This window comes from Leptidea sinapis, chromosome 46 (assembly GCF_905404315.1).
Source record: "Leptidea sinapis chromosome 46, ilLepSina1.1, whole genome shotgun sequence".
Lineage (NCBI taxonomy): Eukaryota > Metazoa > Arthropoda > Insecta > Lepidoptera > Pieridae > Leptidea > Leptidea sinapis.
The window spans coordinates 7,557,609-7,574,492 of record NC_066310.1 but is presented as its reverse complement, the minus strand read 5'-3'; the positions used below and the strand labels follow the sequence as shown (position 1 = coordinate 7,574,492).

General features: G+C 33.0%; 2 protein-coding genes across 2 annotated transcripts; one reads left to right on the top strand and one right to left on the bottom strand.

Annotated features, from left to right (window-relative positions):
* Positions 1-309: 309 nt before the first annotated feature.
* LOC126977841 (leucine-rich repeat-containing protein 71-like) lies at positions 310-2,340 on the top strand. Its single transcript, XM_050826475.1, has 2 exons — positions 310-539; positions 778-2,340. Exons 1-2 carry the CDS (start codon positions 368-370, stop codon positions 2,004-2,006), a joined length of 1,401 nt encoding a protein of 466 aa, XP_050682432.1. The 5' UTR covers positions 310-367; the 3' UTR covers positions 2,007-2,340.
* Positions 2,018-16,626, bottom strand: LOC126977842 (calcium-binding protein P-like). The gene is made up of 3 exons (XM_050826476.1): positions 16,587-16,626; positions 10,909-10,963; positions 2,018-3,581 (listed from the first exon to the last, which is right to left on the bottom strand). The coding sequence occupies exons 2-3, from the start codon at positions 10,931-10,933 to the stop codon at positions 2,365-2,367; spliced, it is 1,242 nt and encodes a 413-aa protein (XP_050682433.1). The 5' UTR covers positions 10,934-10,963; positions 16,587-16,626; the 3' UTR covers positions 2,018-2,364.
* Positions 16,627-16,884: the final 258 nt, after the last annotated feature.

Here is a 16,884-nt window from a genome sequence, read left to right as displayed (position 1 = left end):
CGGAAATCACAGTGATATAGCAGCCTAGCGACACTATAAGAAAAAAGCGATTCACTCGATTGTATGAAACGTGCAGTCATGATAGATTGATAGATGTCGGCTATAATCTTGTAAACTACATCTTAAGCAACTGTTCGCTTTCAATCTTATCCGGATTATACTTCGTCGCCAAACTGTAATTACTACTATTTCAAACTTATGTCAAATCACTGCATGTTTCTTAATAAACTTTTAAATTTTTACTTAGACAGCCCCGCCTCTTATTACGTAGTATTTACATCCTCTTTGTGACATAGTATGTCAACTTTGTGAGACCACATAGATTTTTAATGCCATTTAATTATTTTGTAGAAACGTATTTTTATAAATGAGGCCATCAAAATCACTACGTTCAGTTAGATCATCCCGTTCCAGTATATCCATGAGGCTTGCACCAGATGCACCTCGGGTCACGGTGGAATTTGAGAAACTCTTACCGACGGCTTGTGGAAAGCTTAATTGTCCTTATACTATTGTTGTTCAACGAAACCAGCAAAATGGTATAATATATATTTAAAAAAAGTCAATTAGCTATAATATAATGTGTAAATATTAGTCGTTAGTCCCCAACTTGTAGCTTTCGCACAGAAACACTAAAATTTATTTAACTACTTTTGCTGAAACTGAAACTCTGGGTTATTATAATATCGAAATTTTGGTGGCTTTTAAAAATTATTCATTAACCACTTCTAACTATTTTTTGGTTAACCCAGGATTATGCAAATTTATTTATTTCAGATGATTTTTACAGAAATTTAGTTGGTAAAGAGAAACGCCTGTCACAGAAGCGTATTCAGTCAGCAAAACTTCCCACTGAAAGACTTCAAAGTGAAAACAGCACTAGCCCTGGAAGCGAAACATCGTCAGCTATCAAAACAAGTGATGCTAAAGACATAGTTGTAATAAATTCAATTTACGATAACTTTAACGCATTGGTAGAAATACAAATGAAAAGACTCAAAAATTTACCCCGGATTATGTTGAAAGTAATAGGACTATTAGCAATTTATTACAAAAACTTAACTAAGTTGTCGATTTATCAATGTAAAATTGATGGGTACACTATTTACGAGGTACGCAAAATCATTGAATCATCTTTAATTACGAATATATGTCTAGATGGGTCATGGCTACCAGAAGGTAACTATCCCATATTATTGGACTCAAAGAAAATCACGACACTATCGCTATGTAGATGTGGAATTAATGATAACATTAGCAAAATCATAGCGTCTAAATTGTATAAATCAGAAAATGGAGAACTTTTGACTGTTTTAAATCTGTCTTCAAACGATATAAGTGACACGGGAGTGAAGTATCTTGCAGATTCACTAAGAACTAATAGATGTTTGAAATATTTAAATTTGGCTGACAATCATATTACTGATGAAGGCGCAATAAGCTTGTTAAATATATTAAAGGAATACCCATTAACAGATGAAGAGATTATAAGCAAACGACAAAGGCATATAAAATTCTTGAGAAAAGAAGCACTGTATTTGCAATATATGAATGAATCTGACAACACATCTTCTAAGTCTGCGAAAAAAAAACTTCTTGGACCAGCAGCAGTTTCAGTTAAAGTACAAAACACTAAGAAAGGTCAACTCCAAGATATCAAACAAATTGGTGTATTTCATGATCCATTTCAAAGAGAAAATATTGTAGTAAGGGATGGAATTTCATACTGCACTGGAAATACAAGTTTATGTTACATTAATATAGCCTACAATAATGTTAGTTTCATGACATTAAAAAAATTAAAAAGTGTTTTAGAATATCAAAATGCTAAAATAAAAAATGTATTGGAGACAGGTTTGTTAAAGATAGTTTTGGAGGGGAATAACTTACCATTAAAATGTGCAGAAATGAGTGAGATAAGTGAATTGTTACGAAAAAATTTAAACAGATTTAGTCAAAAACATGTTGAAAGAAAAAGAAGTGAAAGGGTTACACTAACATTATAATAATGAACAAAAATATTTAAATGTTTTATTTATTTACATAAACATTCGTACCACGATATAATATAATTTTATTTCATTACACTAAACTAGTACGAAATAATTTTATGGTTTAGGTAGATACCTTGAGATGGTGTCATTGGTAACTTTTGAATCACAATCTAAGAATAAGTTTATACAATATAAAAATATGTGCTAAGTCTAAAATACTGAATGCCATAACTACGCACGCTTACAACGAAAATCTTCATCAGCACCAACATCTTCATCTGTCAACGTGCTCTAAACTGGATTTAAAAAAAATCTTAAATGAGTCCGGACGGCGTACATAAGTTTATCAATCGAAAAAACGATATTAACATTAATTTATGGGCGGGAGATATTCTCGATTTGGCTGCGGAACCCCATATCCTGTATTACTTGGATTTTGAGGTCGCGATGGACCAAGAGGAAATCGGGGACCCGTAGGTTTTCCGGATGGATATCCTTGGTTTTCTGGTCTAACAGTGGAGTAACCTAAAGAATCTTGAGATCCTGGATAATTGTTTTGTGGAGTCACACCCGGATCTGTCAACGTGGGATACTGAGCGCCTGGATAGTTACCAATTTCTTGCGGCCCTGGATAAGAAGATATACCTTGCGTCACTGTACTTCCTGGATAGCTTGGCGTTGTAGAATAAGAACCTCCTGTATATCCAATAGTTGGTGATGTACCAGGATAGCCAACTGATGATGGATAAGTAGGTGATGCTCCAGGGAAATTAGATGATGGTCCTTCAGGTCTACTTATTCCGTTCTGAAGGCCAGATCCAGGATAGAAACTAGGGCCTTGTGGAAATCTATTACCTCCTGAAGATCCCATGATTGAATAGTCATATAAATTGGCATTCAATTCGTAAAGAGCTGGAGCGGAATTGCAATCAAATTGATTCCACCAAACACAAACGAATACTTCTTGAGAAAATATGGTACCATTTGGACAAAGAAAGTCATATGTAATATTGTTGGCACAAACATGAAAAGCTTGGCATCGTGTTTCTAGGTCTGCATAATAACCGGGGTAAGACTGAGCTTCGCATCTGAACGAAGTTGGTGGTGCAACTGAATAAATTGGATAGTCTACTCCTGGCTCTCCAGGGATGGCCGAATAATCACCTCCTTCATATGCGCCATTGTCAAAACTGTGTTCAACTGGACCGGGGAACGCAGGTCTATTGGGTCTGAACCCTTGCGGGCGTCCACCTTGTTGAATTGGATATTCTTGTCCTGGGTAGTTTTGAGCTGGTTGGCTGGGAAAGTTGGTTTCTGGTTGTAAGGGATAGCTCGTGGGTAAGCTTGGATTTTGACCTGGATAATTAGATCCTTGTTGTCCTACTTGAGGCCGATAGTTTGGATATGTTGACTGTCCAGGGGTATATCCAGGAGTCGTTGCCGTATACTCTTCTTGTGGAGTACTAGGATATCCGGCCGTTGATGTCGGGTAACCAATAAAGCCAGGGCGGTTCGTTAATTGTCCAAATGGTTTCCCAGGCTTATTGTATTCATATCCATTTTGTGCTATTGCTGTCACCAGTAAAACTGTAAAGAAATTTTTTTTTTTTAATATAATCGATATATTTACAGAAAATATTTATTATTATTACATGAAACTATATTAAAGATTATTGTAAGATAAGAATAAATCGATAAATATATATTAATAATAATTTTAGGCCATTATTCTAAATTTCATGATAGTTATCACGATCAATATATAATTTAAATATATATGCTATAAAAATATGCGGTAAAGTAAATTTATATAAAATGAACTAAAATAAATTGAGAAATAACAATAAATATAGATTCTTGTTATATTATATCGTTCACTGCTGTACCGGGGAGAACTAATTTATCACAGCAAAATACAAATAAATAACTTTCATATATATATGTACCTATTTAAAGAAACTAATCGCCTCTAGGTGAACACGCGAATCGAGCACCTCTTTCATATAATACGAGATCGTAGATCCCAAAAATTACTCGCTAGGCGTGTGCCCGTACTAGCGGTAAGACATTAACAAAATGCTGCACAGTAGTGATTTCCCTTTCTGAGGTTATCAGTGACTGTGTTAAGTATATCCACAGTTGATCTGTTTGTAAATGGAAAGCTAGTTTATATAAATTCCTTAATAAGTTTAAATTAAAAAAAAATCTTAATATTATTACCATAATTATTCACTTCTATTTGTCCAAATATATGTTTTCTCTTTCTTTTTCTTTTATAATACTACATTACCTAAAGCTAGTTTTAAAATCGCTATTATTGTTGAATTTTCATAGTAATTAATTTATGCTAAACATGCTGAGTACACACCCTCGTTGCAGCCTATCTTGTATTTAGCTGATAGTTTTTTTTTGTTTATTATGTATTTGTTGTAATTCTGTTGTGTGTACCTATTAAATAAATAAATATAGTTACAAATATTTTTATTGAATGCGGATAAAACGGGGAGGCGTAGTCATAGTACGGTTCATTGTGAGCTATTATGGTGTAAAGCTTAATCGTTTTTATACAAATCTTCCTCTAGGCGGTGCGGTCACAGATGTGATCGCGTGAGAATAGCCCAGGGCCTTGTAATGACTTGCACAACTAAGTATAAAAGGGAAATTGTCGTAACGACCAATTCGCGGATGTGAAACCGACCTATATGCCTGACTTAATATATAATATCTTTTTTTTGGTAAGCCCGAGAGTTAGTGAGAGGCTAGATCATTGGTATCGGCGCCTATTTCTGCCGTTATGCTGTCATGTGTAATCATTACTGTGTTTCGGTCTGAAGGGCGCCGTAGCTAGTGAAATTACTGGGCAAATGAGACTTAGTATGTTATGTCTCGAGGTGACGAGCGCATCTGTAGTGCCGCTTGAATTTCTGGGTTTTTCAAGAATCCTGAGCGGCACTGCATTTTAATGGGCAGGGCGCATTAATTACCCAATTAAGCTGAACATCCTGTTCGTCTTGTCCCTTATTTTATAAAAAAAAAAAGATAGATTACTAATCTTCTAATTCTGTTGGCAGTATTCTATACTGTTGCACTTATTATTTTCATTGATTAACACGAATTCAAATATTTTTATATCTCACATCCAAGAATAGCTAGTTTTAGAAGATGAATTTTGTGTATAATATTAGGTTACAATATAGGAAAAACTTAGAGTAAATCTTTCTAGGATAATAATTAAAAATAACGCGTCTCCTTCATCATGAAATGACAGTTTCTGTAGGTGTCAATATATCTAATCGGCAGTCTCTTCAGTGCCCGTTGTAAATAAATAATTTAAGTTTTCTTTAGTGTTAATTCCGCCAATATTTGTTTTTAAAACAATTCGACACGTGTTTCGCCTCTATACGAGACATCCTCAGGATGTGTTGTCTCGCCAAAATCTGGCACGAGACTCGTATAATTATGGATTTCCGCAAAGTAACGCCTAATTCAATAAATTTTCTTAAATTGTGTCATGTCTTATATTATATTTTTCGTTGGTTATGTAATGTAGAATATTTCGGGCGTGGCAAACGTTTCCCAAAATATTTGAATATCTTATAATTGATTAAATAATTGATTTCAGCTATCAGTTATCAAACCGATGCCAAACACTCTATACAGAAAAAATCAATGTATCACTTTATGACCAAAAAACACCACGGAACACGGACGTCAAAAGTTATTTTGATTTCATCTCCAGACCCAGCCTAGCGAAACTCTCCAAGAAAAATGCGAATCACTCGATTGTATGAAACGTGAAGTTATTGATTGATTGACAGATGACAGCTATAATCGCCGAAATCCACCACGTCATAAAAATAAATTAATAAAAAATAAATAAATTTAAAAAACGATTGAATTATTATTTATTTCTGTAGTAACATTTGTAAAATACGTTACAAGATTTATTTTATGAGACTCGCTCGATCCTGTTGACAAACTGTGTAAACAGTTTAACAGGACTTTGTATTATTTTTAAGAAGAAACTGTCTATAGTAAATAAAAAAAATAAAAAAAAAATAAGCAACTGGTCGCTTTCGGACTTAGCCGGATTATACTTCGTCGCCAATCACCATATTGCATTACTATTATTTAAAACTTATGTCAATTCACTGCACGTTTCATACTAAACTAAATTTCAATTTTTACTTCTTAACTAGCCTCTTATTACGTAGTATTTATATCCTCTTCTTCCAGACCCTTTCCCTATAAATAATCTAGATAAAATAGTCTAGAAGAATCCACGTATGTCTCTCGTTCAACAGGCTTCAGCTAGCATCGATTGCCAATGTATTGAATCATTATCTTTGGAGTTTATTATTAGTACACGAATGTTAACAATTAACGTGATACAATGCATTGTCACACGCACAACAATATGCAAACAACGTCTCATTCTACAATCGCGCGTTAAACGGGAAAATTCTTGCCTCGCACAGCCACTATGTGAAATTAATTACCGGTTGCAGTTTTCGCGAATCGATACAACTTTGGGACCTTCGTGCTTAGAGCACACATCCAACTCAAAGTCTTAAAGGCTTCAAATCAGTGATCACTCTCTCTGTGACTGTAGACTAGATAATACATCTGCACTGGGGAATACATTTTTAGTTCTTTAGTACATTCTTCTCTATACAATAATATAACAACTTTTTAGACTGTGAGAGGCTGGGTACCACAACGGCGCCTGTTTCTGCCGTGAAGCAGTAATGTGTAAGCATTTCTGTGTTTCGGCCTGAAGGGTGCCGTAGCTAGTGAAATTACTGGGCAAGTGAGACATAACATCTTATGTATTAAGGTGACGAGCGCAGTTGTAGTGTCATTCAGAATTTTTTGGGTTTTTCAAGAATCCTGATTGGCACTGCATTGTAATGGGCAGGGCGTATCAATTACCATCAGCTGCTCCTGTTCTTTTTGTCCCTTATTTTTATTAAAAAAAAATCCTAAGATTCCTTATCTTACTTCCTTAAAATGTATTCTCTCCCTGGTTTTCACTCCATTTGGAAATATTTTATATAAATATATTAGGAAACATAAGATTAAACTATAAGTAACACACCTCTTCTTGAATTAAAGTCGAATTCTTTATGTATTTTTCTAGTCTTACTAACAACATGTGAATTTGTTTCGGAAGATTGAATACAAACACTGAGCATTACCATAAAATTAGAATAAATTGAAATAAGATAGAAAAGTAAAGCGAATCTATTGTTCCTGTAACGGATTTTGATTGGCAAGTCATAAACTCTCAGCCTTGCTTGGAATTTGCTCCTTGGTATTTTGAATTGTAAACTGCTAGTTAACGCACACTGATTGAACCCAAAATTGACTTGAATCAAATGAACAGCCTAGAGAAACTCTCTTAAGAAAAAAGTGATTCACTCGATTGTATGAAACGTGCAGTAATTGATAGATTGACGTAAAGAACAGAGATAGACGAAATCTACTACGTTTTAAGCAACTGTTCGCTTTTAAACTTAGTCGGATTATACTTCGTCGCTAATCGCCATACTGTAATTACTAACAACTATTCCAAACATATGTGAATTCACTGCACGTTTCATACTAAACTTAATTTCCTTTTTTATTAGTAGGTTACTCAGGTCAGTCCCGCCTAGAAGAACGGAAGTGGTGTCTTTAATCTAAAAAAAAATCAAAGATATCTTTGACATTCATAATTGTAGGAAATTTTGACCCTATTGAATAAATGTTTTAGTGTCATTCTTCTTATATACATGGTGGCCTCTTGGTGCCTATGCCTCGGTGACATCGTCTAAATTGTGGTGTCCCTTCTGCATAACACAATAGATGTCATTTTCGAAATTGATTAACTTTTCTGTACCTAAAAATACAATATTTTAGCTTGTTTGTCCAAAATCATCTATCTGTAAACGCACTTTGGAATATTAAACATACAATAATCATAATTCAGACTCTTGCAAACTATGTAAAAAGTTATTTAAGAGGGATAACTTTTTATAGCTCTAGTAGTCTATTCTCTTGAGAAATCAGTTCCATCTTAAATATGCAAATAAACTTCCAACCTTATTTTCAATAGCTATGAAAGTAGCAATAAATTGTTACTTGGTGACAAGCCTACTCGTGTATTGTAATGTAATTACTTAAATATACATCTTCTAAGCACTCAGACCGTAAACAATGATCATGTTATATTCGCGTATTCCATTTAAACCATAGAGATATAAAATTAAGCTCGAAGTTAAATAATTTTCATTACAACTTTACACGGACTAGTAAAAAAATAAGGCACCATAACAAGCCGATTAACGTGTAAATAAATATATAGCCCCACGCACACACACTACTACAGGCCGATAGGCGGCCATTATGAGAATTGTCATCGTCTATGACAGAGCAGTTTGCGTCTCAATAAAATATTTTAAAAATGCCGTCGTGCGTTGTGAAAAAGTGTAAAAACGATACTATATAAGTTTTTGCATGTATGATTATTTAAGGGAGAAAAAATTGTGTAACTAGTATCCCCGTAACCGCACACACACTAGCATAACGGTGCTTCACTTGCTAATATTACAGCGTGGAGTCCTTCTTTTTTTACTCGTCCGTGACAACTTTATTTAATTTACTGACTGACCAAATGAATAATATTGTGATCGGAAAAGTAGAGCCCTTGATGGTGGATTGAGAATATAGACTGAACGAACGAACGCTCATATTTTTATCTATTCTCTATTAAACTTAATATAAAAATAGAGATAATTTTCTATTCTCTTTTAAATCACTAAATATTATGATACAAAGTCCACCGCCGCGACTGTCTGTCTGTTCACGATTAACTCAAAAACTACTGCACCGATTTTCATGCTGTTTTCACCAATGGATAGTGTGATCGTTTCGTCATAGGCTAGACAATATCTTAGCCAGACATACATATAGACAAACAGACAAGGCCTCACTTATCACTTGAAAATTTGGTATACAAGCATAGGCATAGTATACCTGAAGTTAAATTATTGGCAATATTATTCTTTTCACTTAACTACATAAAAAGTCACTTTTATATTGTCAAAAGGCTGTTAAGTAATAAGGCAATGGTTAAACAAAACAATTATAATGATTTCCGAATGCGGTTTGCGTACTACACAACAAATATTAGCACAAGAAATACGGGAGTTTAATATGCGGTCAGTGGCTACAGGAGTGGTTTGTGAGTCAATTTCTTAACCACACACACACGCGGTGTCTTTGTACACGAAATTTATATAATTTGATCTTTTAACGGCCGTTCCCAATATGCTATCTACAGATAGATATAAATTACTACCTTCTTCTGTCAGTAATTAGCTGTCAATAATCTGAAGCTGTCCCAATGTACCCGTTAAGTCATTCTCATCGCCTTATATTGGGACGCGTGAATTGTAATTTCCATACAAACTTCATCGCTGGTAAGGTATACGTCGTCCCATTGACAGACAGCATGTATGGATAAGGTGAGTTACCGTCGATAATTTTATTAGGACAGAAAAGTCCACGATAGTTACGATTTTAAACTCAAGTAAGAGATAGACTGAATATTGGGAACGGCCGTAAAACGTTCTTCGCTAACCAAGGGTCTGTTGAGTGCTACTAACTCGAAGAAAAAGTTTCCTGCCATCAAACAAGAAATAACGCTATGTATGTACTTTGTAAAAGAAAAGTTTTTGGAGCGGTAAGTGTTTATTTTGTTTTTTTTTAAGGAAAAGGAGGACACACGAGCGTATAAGTCACCTAATGTTAAGTGATCACCGCCAAATATACTATTACAACAACAGAGGAATCTTAGGAGCGTTGCAGACCTTTTAGAAAAGTGTACGCGCTTTTTTTGTAGTTACCCATTTCGTTTCGTTCTCGAAACACCGTACAAGCTCATTCCACAGCTCAGTTGTTCGTGGAAGAAAGTTCCTTGTAAACCGCACTGTGGAGGAGCGCCACACATCCAGATGGTGGATGATATCTTAGTATGTATAATGTGGAATTCTGCGGCAGGAATCAGGTGAAACAGCTCTTCGGAACACTCCCTGTGATAAATGCGGCAGAAGAGATACAATGTAGCGACGTTTCTACGGAACATTTATGTTAAGTGAAATGAAGTTTATTATTATTATAATAATAGCTGACCCAGTAAACGTTGTATTGCCGATATTAAAATTACGATACAAAAGTTACTGTTGATCGTAGATGGGTGAAAACTTGAAGTTGTATGTGTTTTTTAATGCTGACTCATAATTAAAAATACGCCATTGTCGCTTTTCATGTAATTTTGGGAAGTATTTTTTGTTTGTATTGTGGTTTTAATTATTTATAAAAAAATTCAACTGTCCAACTAATAATAGTTGGACAGTTGAATTTTCACCATAAGGTTTGTTTTGCAAATCTAATGATATATTTTATAGTTACTTGTGTGATGTGAAATAAAAATATGTCTATGTCTAGAGGGGTGAGGTAATTTTCGTTTCAGAATAACCACAGAATAAGTTATTTATAGATTTTTAAATAAAACACTTTTTAAAGGACTAAAACGCGTATTATTGTAAAGGGGGTCCCTTGAAAACGTGCTCTGAAAGGGCACGAAACGTCGGGCTAGCTAAAATAATAATAAAAATGTAATTTTTACGCAAAAACTATTGTAGAAACACCGTTACAATTAAACGCGTTTTGATCCTTTAAGAAGTGTTCTATTTAAATGTGATACAATTAGATTTTTATTAATAACTTAAGTACTCCGTTAGATCAATATGTAATTCAAAATAGTGGTTGCTAATATATTTGAAATTCGATAAAATGTTATTTAAATATAAAGAAATAGACAGTTTTGTAATCTTATCGATATACTCGTAACGTACACAGTTATACTTACGGCTAAATGTTGACAAACGGAGCATGGCGTTGATGCTGGTCACCTTATTCTAAATCTGGAAAGAAAAATATTGTGATGATTATCTTCATTATTCCACGTACAACGTTATTTCAGGAAGTAGATAATACTTTTTAAAATTTTAAGTGGTGTACACAAACCAAATCTTAGGAGTTGTACAAACTTTCCAAGATTTACTGACCATGCATCACCCTGGTCGGCTTAGTGGTTAGAGCGCTGGGGCATATGCCTACAGGCGAGAGTTTCAATCAATTTGATTTGTATCAGTAAATAATATTTATTTGGTCTTATAAGCAATTATTTACTGATGAAGTATTTGAGACAAAGTAAAACCAAAGTTAGTTACCGACTCAGTGGTACCCGTATAGAAATTATAATCTTAAAAAACCTATAGTAATATTCTGCATGTTTGTCGGTTATTTAATTTAGCAGTTATATTTAAAAAAAGGCCTTTACCAAGACATACCTAGTGTATGTTTACATAAATATATACCAAGTTAAAGTTACACTGAAAAACTTAAATATTATTTTTAATACCAGCTTTAAATACTTAATTATTTTTTCGTGTACCAAATTTAGGAATTATTTTCACGAGTCATATTATCTAAATTACTTCAGAAAACGCTCAAGTTTCTCAAAAATTGTTATATATTCAAAAATTTTAATCCAGTTAAAGAGAAACAAAATACAGTTTCTTCTGTCTGAATAAACGTCGTTGCTTGTAATAATGACATTGTTTCACAGCAGAACTGTCAAACCACGCGTCAATAAATTCTCTCATAGAGAATATTTTGTCCATAGAAAACAAATATTGGAAAATGAAAATAATAATGGGTCCCAAATCGAAATAAAAACTATCCTATCTCTCAATTTGATCTTAAAAGTAATCCATAAAGTAATCCCCATTTAGTTTGGGATTTCACTGGAAACAAACATCAGGACACTGGATTTATATATATTAAGATATATATATACCCTCACTTCTAGGATTAATACACAAATAAAATTTGATAAATAATTTTTTAGTACGATGCGGGATTCGAACCCGTCGTGGCTACGGCGTTCCGTGCCGGTGCTCTAACCATCTGAGCTAACCGTTCGAGTACCGCCTCGTTATTAAATTCTGTTTGCTTTTTGTTCAACTCTCAGGTTGTAGCTTCATCTACAGGATCTACTTTACAGTTGATAACCTGCTCAACCCCAATATTTGCATATTAGGCAATTGACTTGAGATGTCGCTCTTGTAAATCTAAACAATACGTTATGTTTTTAAAGTGATAACCCTCACTTCTAGGATTAATACACAAATAAAATTTGATAAACAAAATTTTATAAACGATGCGGGATTCGAACCCACGACCTCCGGCGTTCCGTGCCGGTGCTCTAACCAACTGAGCTATATATTTGTCATAAAAACTTTATTTTAACAGCATTGTACCTAAGAAATAACGATGTATTCAAGGCACATTGTGTAAAATCTATGGAATACTTTATTATATTATGTCTTAAGAGTAGAAACATGAATTCAACATTAAAAATTACGTTCTGCTATTCAAAGTTATATGTGTTCATTATATTTCGCCTTTTCACAAGCTAAACATTATAAACTATACACTAACCTTGTGTAAACATGTCTAACAGACCACAGTCTGTTAGACATGTTTACACTTATATGTCGGTCAATAAAGCTTTGTTTGAAAATTAAATAAATCATCATGATTCACAATTTAAATATTCTACAAATACGAAAACAACCTCAAAAAACTGGGTCCTAAATGGTAATTGAACATCTATTATGTATACAAATGATTTAAGTTTTCTTTAGTGTTAATTCCGCCAATATTTGTTTTTAAACAATTCGACACGTGTTTCGCCTCTACACGAGGCATCCTCAGGACGTGTTGTCTCGCCAAAATTCTTTTCAACTCTCAACCTTAGTCTATTTTAAAAAATCCTTAATAAAATCAATTTTTCTGTCGATTAACCATTCAAACAGGAGTCCAGAATATCGTTACTGTGGTAAGTTTCATACTAGCGGTAGAAGATTGAATAATTTTATACACATTACTTAGCTAATATTTAAGTATAATTTTGTTCTGGGACAGTGGACATATCCTATCTGGCCCATAGTCTATCTGGTAATCGAGGTGGAACGAGCATTCAATTCAATGGCCCTAAAATAAACTTGTGACGTATCTTGTTCTTTGATTGTTTAAAAAAGTAGCATCGGTCGGCGAGTGCAGTAATATTAGTTAATATTACAATTTTGAGTATTAAATTATTATGACACATAAAGACGATCGTATAATAGGATTATTATCGTCCGTTAACCGACTTTACAGGCAACCAACCTTTTTATTGATTTATTGGTTTTAAAATTTAAATATTCACCACGGTGTTCTGTGTCTACCGAGGATCTCCGTTCATTATCAGTTTCCGATAGAGTGCGATATGAATTTAACACTGATACTGTACATATATTAGTTCTTTTATAGAATTACTTCGTTACTTAAAAAACGACAAGATTAAAAGAATAATTTTTAAACTTTTATAACATTAAATAATCTTTTATAACATATCTGGGTAAATATAATAATAACAAGTAACATATATGGTAATAACAAGTACATATATAACAATAAGTAACATATATATAGTCTGTACATATATTTTTAAATTTTTCGTTCTCTATTCATAAAGTTAATTCTGTGACACTGGGCACGAGATTCGTGATTATAATTGAATGTAAATTTCGAGGCGACGGATAGCGCCCCCATCGACTCCAGAAGGCTCTACCCTAACGCTACCTTAGGCTTAGGTTGAGATTTATAGAGCTTACTAAGAATTTGCTCAAACTTTACTTATTGCTTAGCTGAGTATGGATAAAACGCGAACTTGACTTTTGCATTGGGTTGTTTTAGCTTAAGCTCAGCATACTTTAAGCTGTGAAACCTTAAATCTTTAAACGAGCAGTTCTTGTAAATATATAATCTGAATCTCGGAAACGGCTCCAACGTTTTTCATAAAATTTAGTATACAGGGGATTTCGGGGGCGATAAATCGATCTAGCTAGGTTTCAGTTTAAAAAAAATGTAGTTTTATCCGTGTTTTAATGAGAAACAGCTACAATAACATTAGAATACAAAGGTGAAACAAGACTGTGATAGCTCAGATGCGACATTGGGTGATCCGGAAAGCAAAGACCCCGGCTTGAATCCAGATGTCCTATTAATTTGTTTTTTTGTTCAAGTTTTGTACATTCTTAAAAATCCGAGCAAGGCTTGGTCGTCCGGATATTAACTATAAAAAGGAAATCAAATATTATGCTAAGCTTACACTCGGCTAAGTTTTACGTAAGTAAAGTCTGAGTAAAGTCTAAGTAAGCTTGATAGATCTCAACCTTAGTCTATTTTAACATCCACAAAATAAAATAATCAGCTTTCCGAAAGAAGTTTTCAGGTCAAATATATTGATTTTATTTTACAACTTGGTTACAACCGACAGGGTTGGGGTTCACTTGGTGGTAGGTGATCTCCTGGGCCCCTTACATCATTTATGAAGTTCCTTCGTTGATATCTTTTGTATAACATCAAATACTAATTAACAATAAACTGATACACGTGCTAAGTCTGACATGTGCCCTTCATAGTACATGGCCCTTGAATTTATAAATGGTTATTTTTTCACGCAAAAATATTTAAAAGTATTACTTAGCACTAGAGATACTATCACTGATTTATAAAATATTATTTAAACATGGCCATACGAGTGAGCCAAGTCGCTTAGAACTTTAGGTTTACGATCTTAAACAAATAAACATTATTATTTATAAGAGAGAATACTGGCTTTTAATGTATATTAGATATATACGAGCCGGTAGCTTCTATAACATAATCATTATAATAACATATATAAATATAGATCTTAGATTATTTATAGATAGACTATGATAGCTGTGAAAACGTCGAAAAAAATTGACTTTAGATCTAACCTCTATTTTGAGCAATTCACGCACACTAACACAAAGTGTCATACAAATTGCGTGTATAAGGACGTAGCTAGTCATGCACACTAAACTAATATTCCTGGCTTGTTTTTATCGGTTGTCTAACAGGAAGAGACTCTATCTAGACTTATAAATTATCTAAGATCTATTGCTTAATTTGATACTGATTTGGTCAAGCTCTCTAGAACTCTGTTAGGGCATTGAAATAATATTCTTAGTTCTTTTAGTTCTTCTTAGTTCTTTCATAGAATTACTTTATATTTAAAAGGACGACAAAGGTTAAAAAAATATATTTTATTTATAACATTAAATAATCTTTTATAACATAATATGAAAAACCTATGAAATTATAATGCTTACATAAAAGAATCTACAGTGAGACAGTAAAGTATTGTTTCTACGAGTATAAGGGTTCCAATATGTGTATTGAAATTCAAATATTGTTAATCAAAATAGGATTCATAATCACTTATTGAAATTAATCTCATGTTTAAAAAATTCTGACATAAAAATTTCTCAGCCGTATAAATCAATAAAATATAATTTATCACTTTTATATCTCACAAAGAAACTATACTAATATGATATGTTTTTTTTTTAAATTGATCACTTCTAAGATTAATACACAAATAAAATTTGAAAAACAAAATTTTATAAACGATGCAGGTGTCACCAAACCATACTAATACCATATAAATTATATACGCACGTAATAACTCAATATATTGCAAATATAATCTTAATATATATAAATTACGTGACACGTTGTTTATCCGGGATGCACTCCTAAACTAATAAACGGATTTAAATCGGGATTACTTCATGGAGTGCATGGAGTCCAACTGGAGAGATAGGATAGTTTTTATTTTGATTTGGGACCCATAATTATTTTTATTTCCAATATTTGTCTTGTATGGACATATTTTCTGTGAGAGAATTTATTGACGCACGGTTTAACAGTTCTGCTGTGAAACAATTTCATTATAACAACAGGGAGCATTGAGTCTTGATGTTTTGAAATATTATTGGCAAATTCCTATAAAACAGTTTTTTTATTGTGTACAGAACAACGTCTGTTGGGTCAGCTAGTAAGAATATAAAAATAACACTTCTTTAGCGAAAATACTCAATTAACCTCTCTTTGAAGCATCACCGTGTTAATAGAATTATTATAAAACTACTCTTTAATAATACTGTTTTTAATTTGCAAGAATTCTCAATCTTACCGTCCTTTCTATTCAGTAATATTGTAAAAAATTGTACTATTCATCACAACAGGAAAAATAAAAATAATCCTTTTTTTTTAATAATTTTACTACAAACTATCGTTTTTATTAATTTTGATTTTATTTCGTACTTTCTTACTTCCAGGGATAAAAAATGTTTGATATTAGGTATAATCGTCAAATATGAAAATCACTATTATATTTAAATTCTACTTTAACTACACACTTCGTTATTCATATGGAATATAGTGAATCAATTGATAATTATATATATATATTAATTATGTCGTCTACTTCGCTTCTTATTTAAGCCGTGCAAAAACATATTAGTCCATAATAAATCATCTTAACAGATTTCTTATCTCACTTAAACCACTGACACTAAACACGTGCTTGTATAGAAGACTTCAAAGTGTAGTCTCACTCACCGTTAACGTATGGAACGCCGGCTTAGCGCGTACTGTGATTTGCTTAGAATTTCCTGCAGCTTATATGCTATTACTTACCACCATCCTCTCACGAAGGGATGAGTATTCAGTTAAGGCTTACATACACATTGCCAAGTGCAAGTGTGAAGTGATTAGTTGTAAGCTTTTTTATTGTTAAGTGACTTAATACATTGTTTTCTTTCTGTTATGGTTTAAAGATTCTAAGATAAATAAATTATGAAATAAAAAGATATAATGTGATGTTTTTTTTTTAGTGTAGGTAGTTTAGGACTTTCAA

What these genes read in the sequence shown, in the direction of transcription:
- LOC126977841 (XM_050826475.1), top strand. Translation starts at nt 368, where the DNA reads ATGAGGCCATCAAAATCACTACGTTCAGTTAGATCATCCCGTTCCAGT. An exon ending in TCAACGAAACCAGCAAAATG is followed by an intron (nt 540 to 777) that starts GTATAATATATA and finishes TATTTATTTCAG; the next exon opens with ATGATTTTTACAGAAATTTA.
- LOC126977842 (XM_050826476.1), bottom strand. Translation starts at nt 10,933, where the DNA reads ATGCTCCGTTTGTCAACATTTAGCC. An exon ending in CCGTTTGTCAACATTTAGCC is followed by an intron (nt 3,582 to 10,908) that starts GTAAGTATAACT and finishes ATTTCTTTACAG; the next exon opens with TTTTACTGGTGACAGCAATA.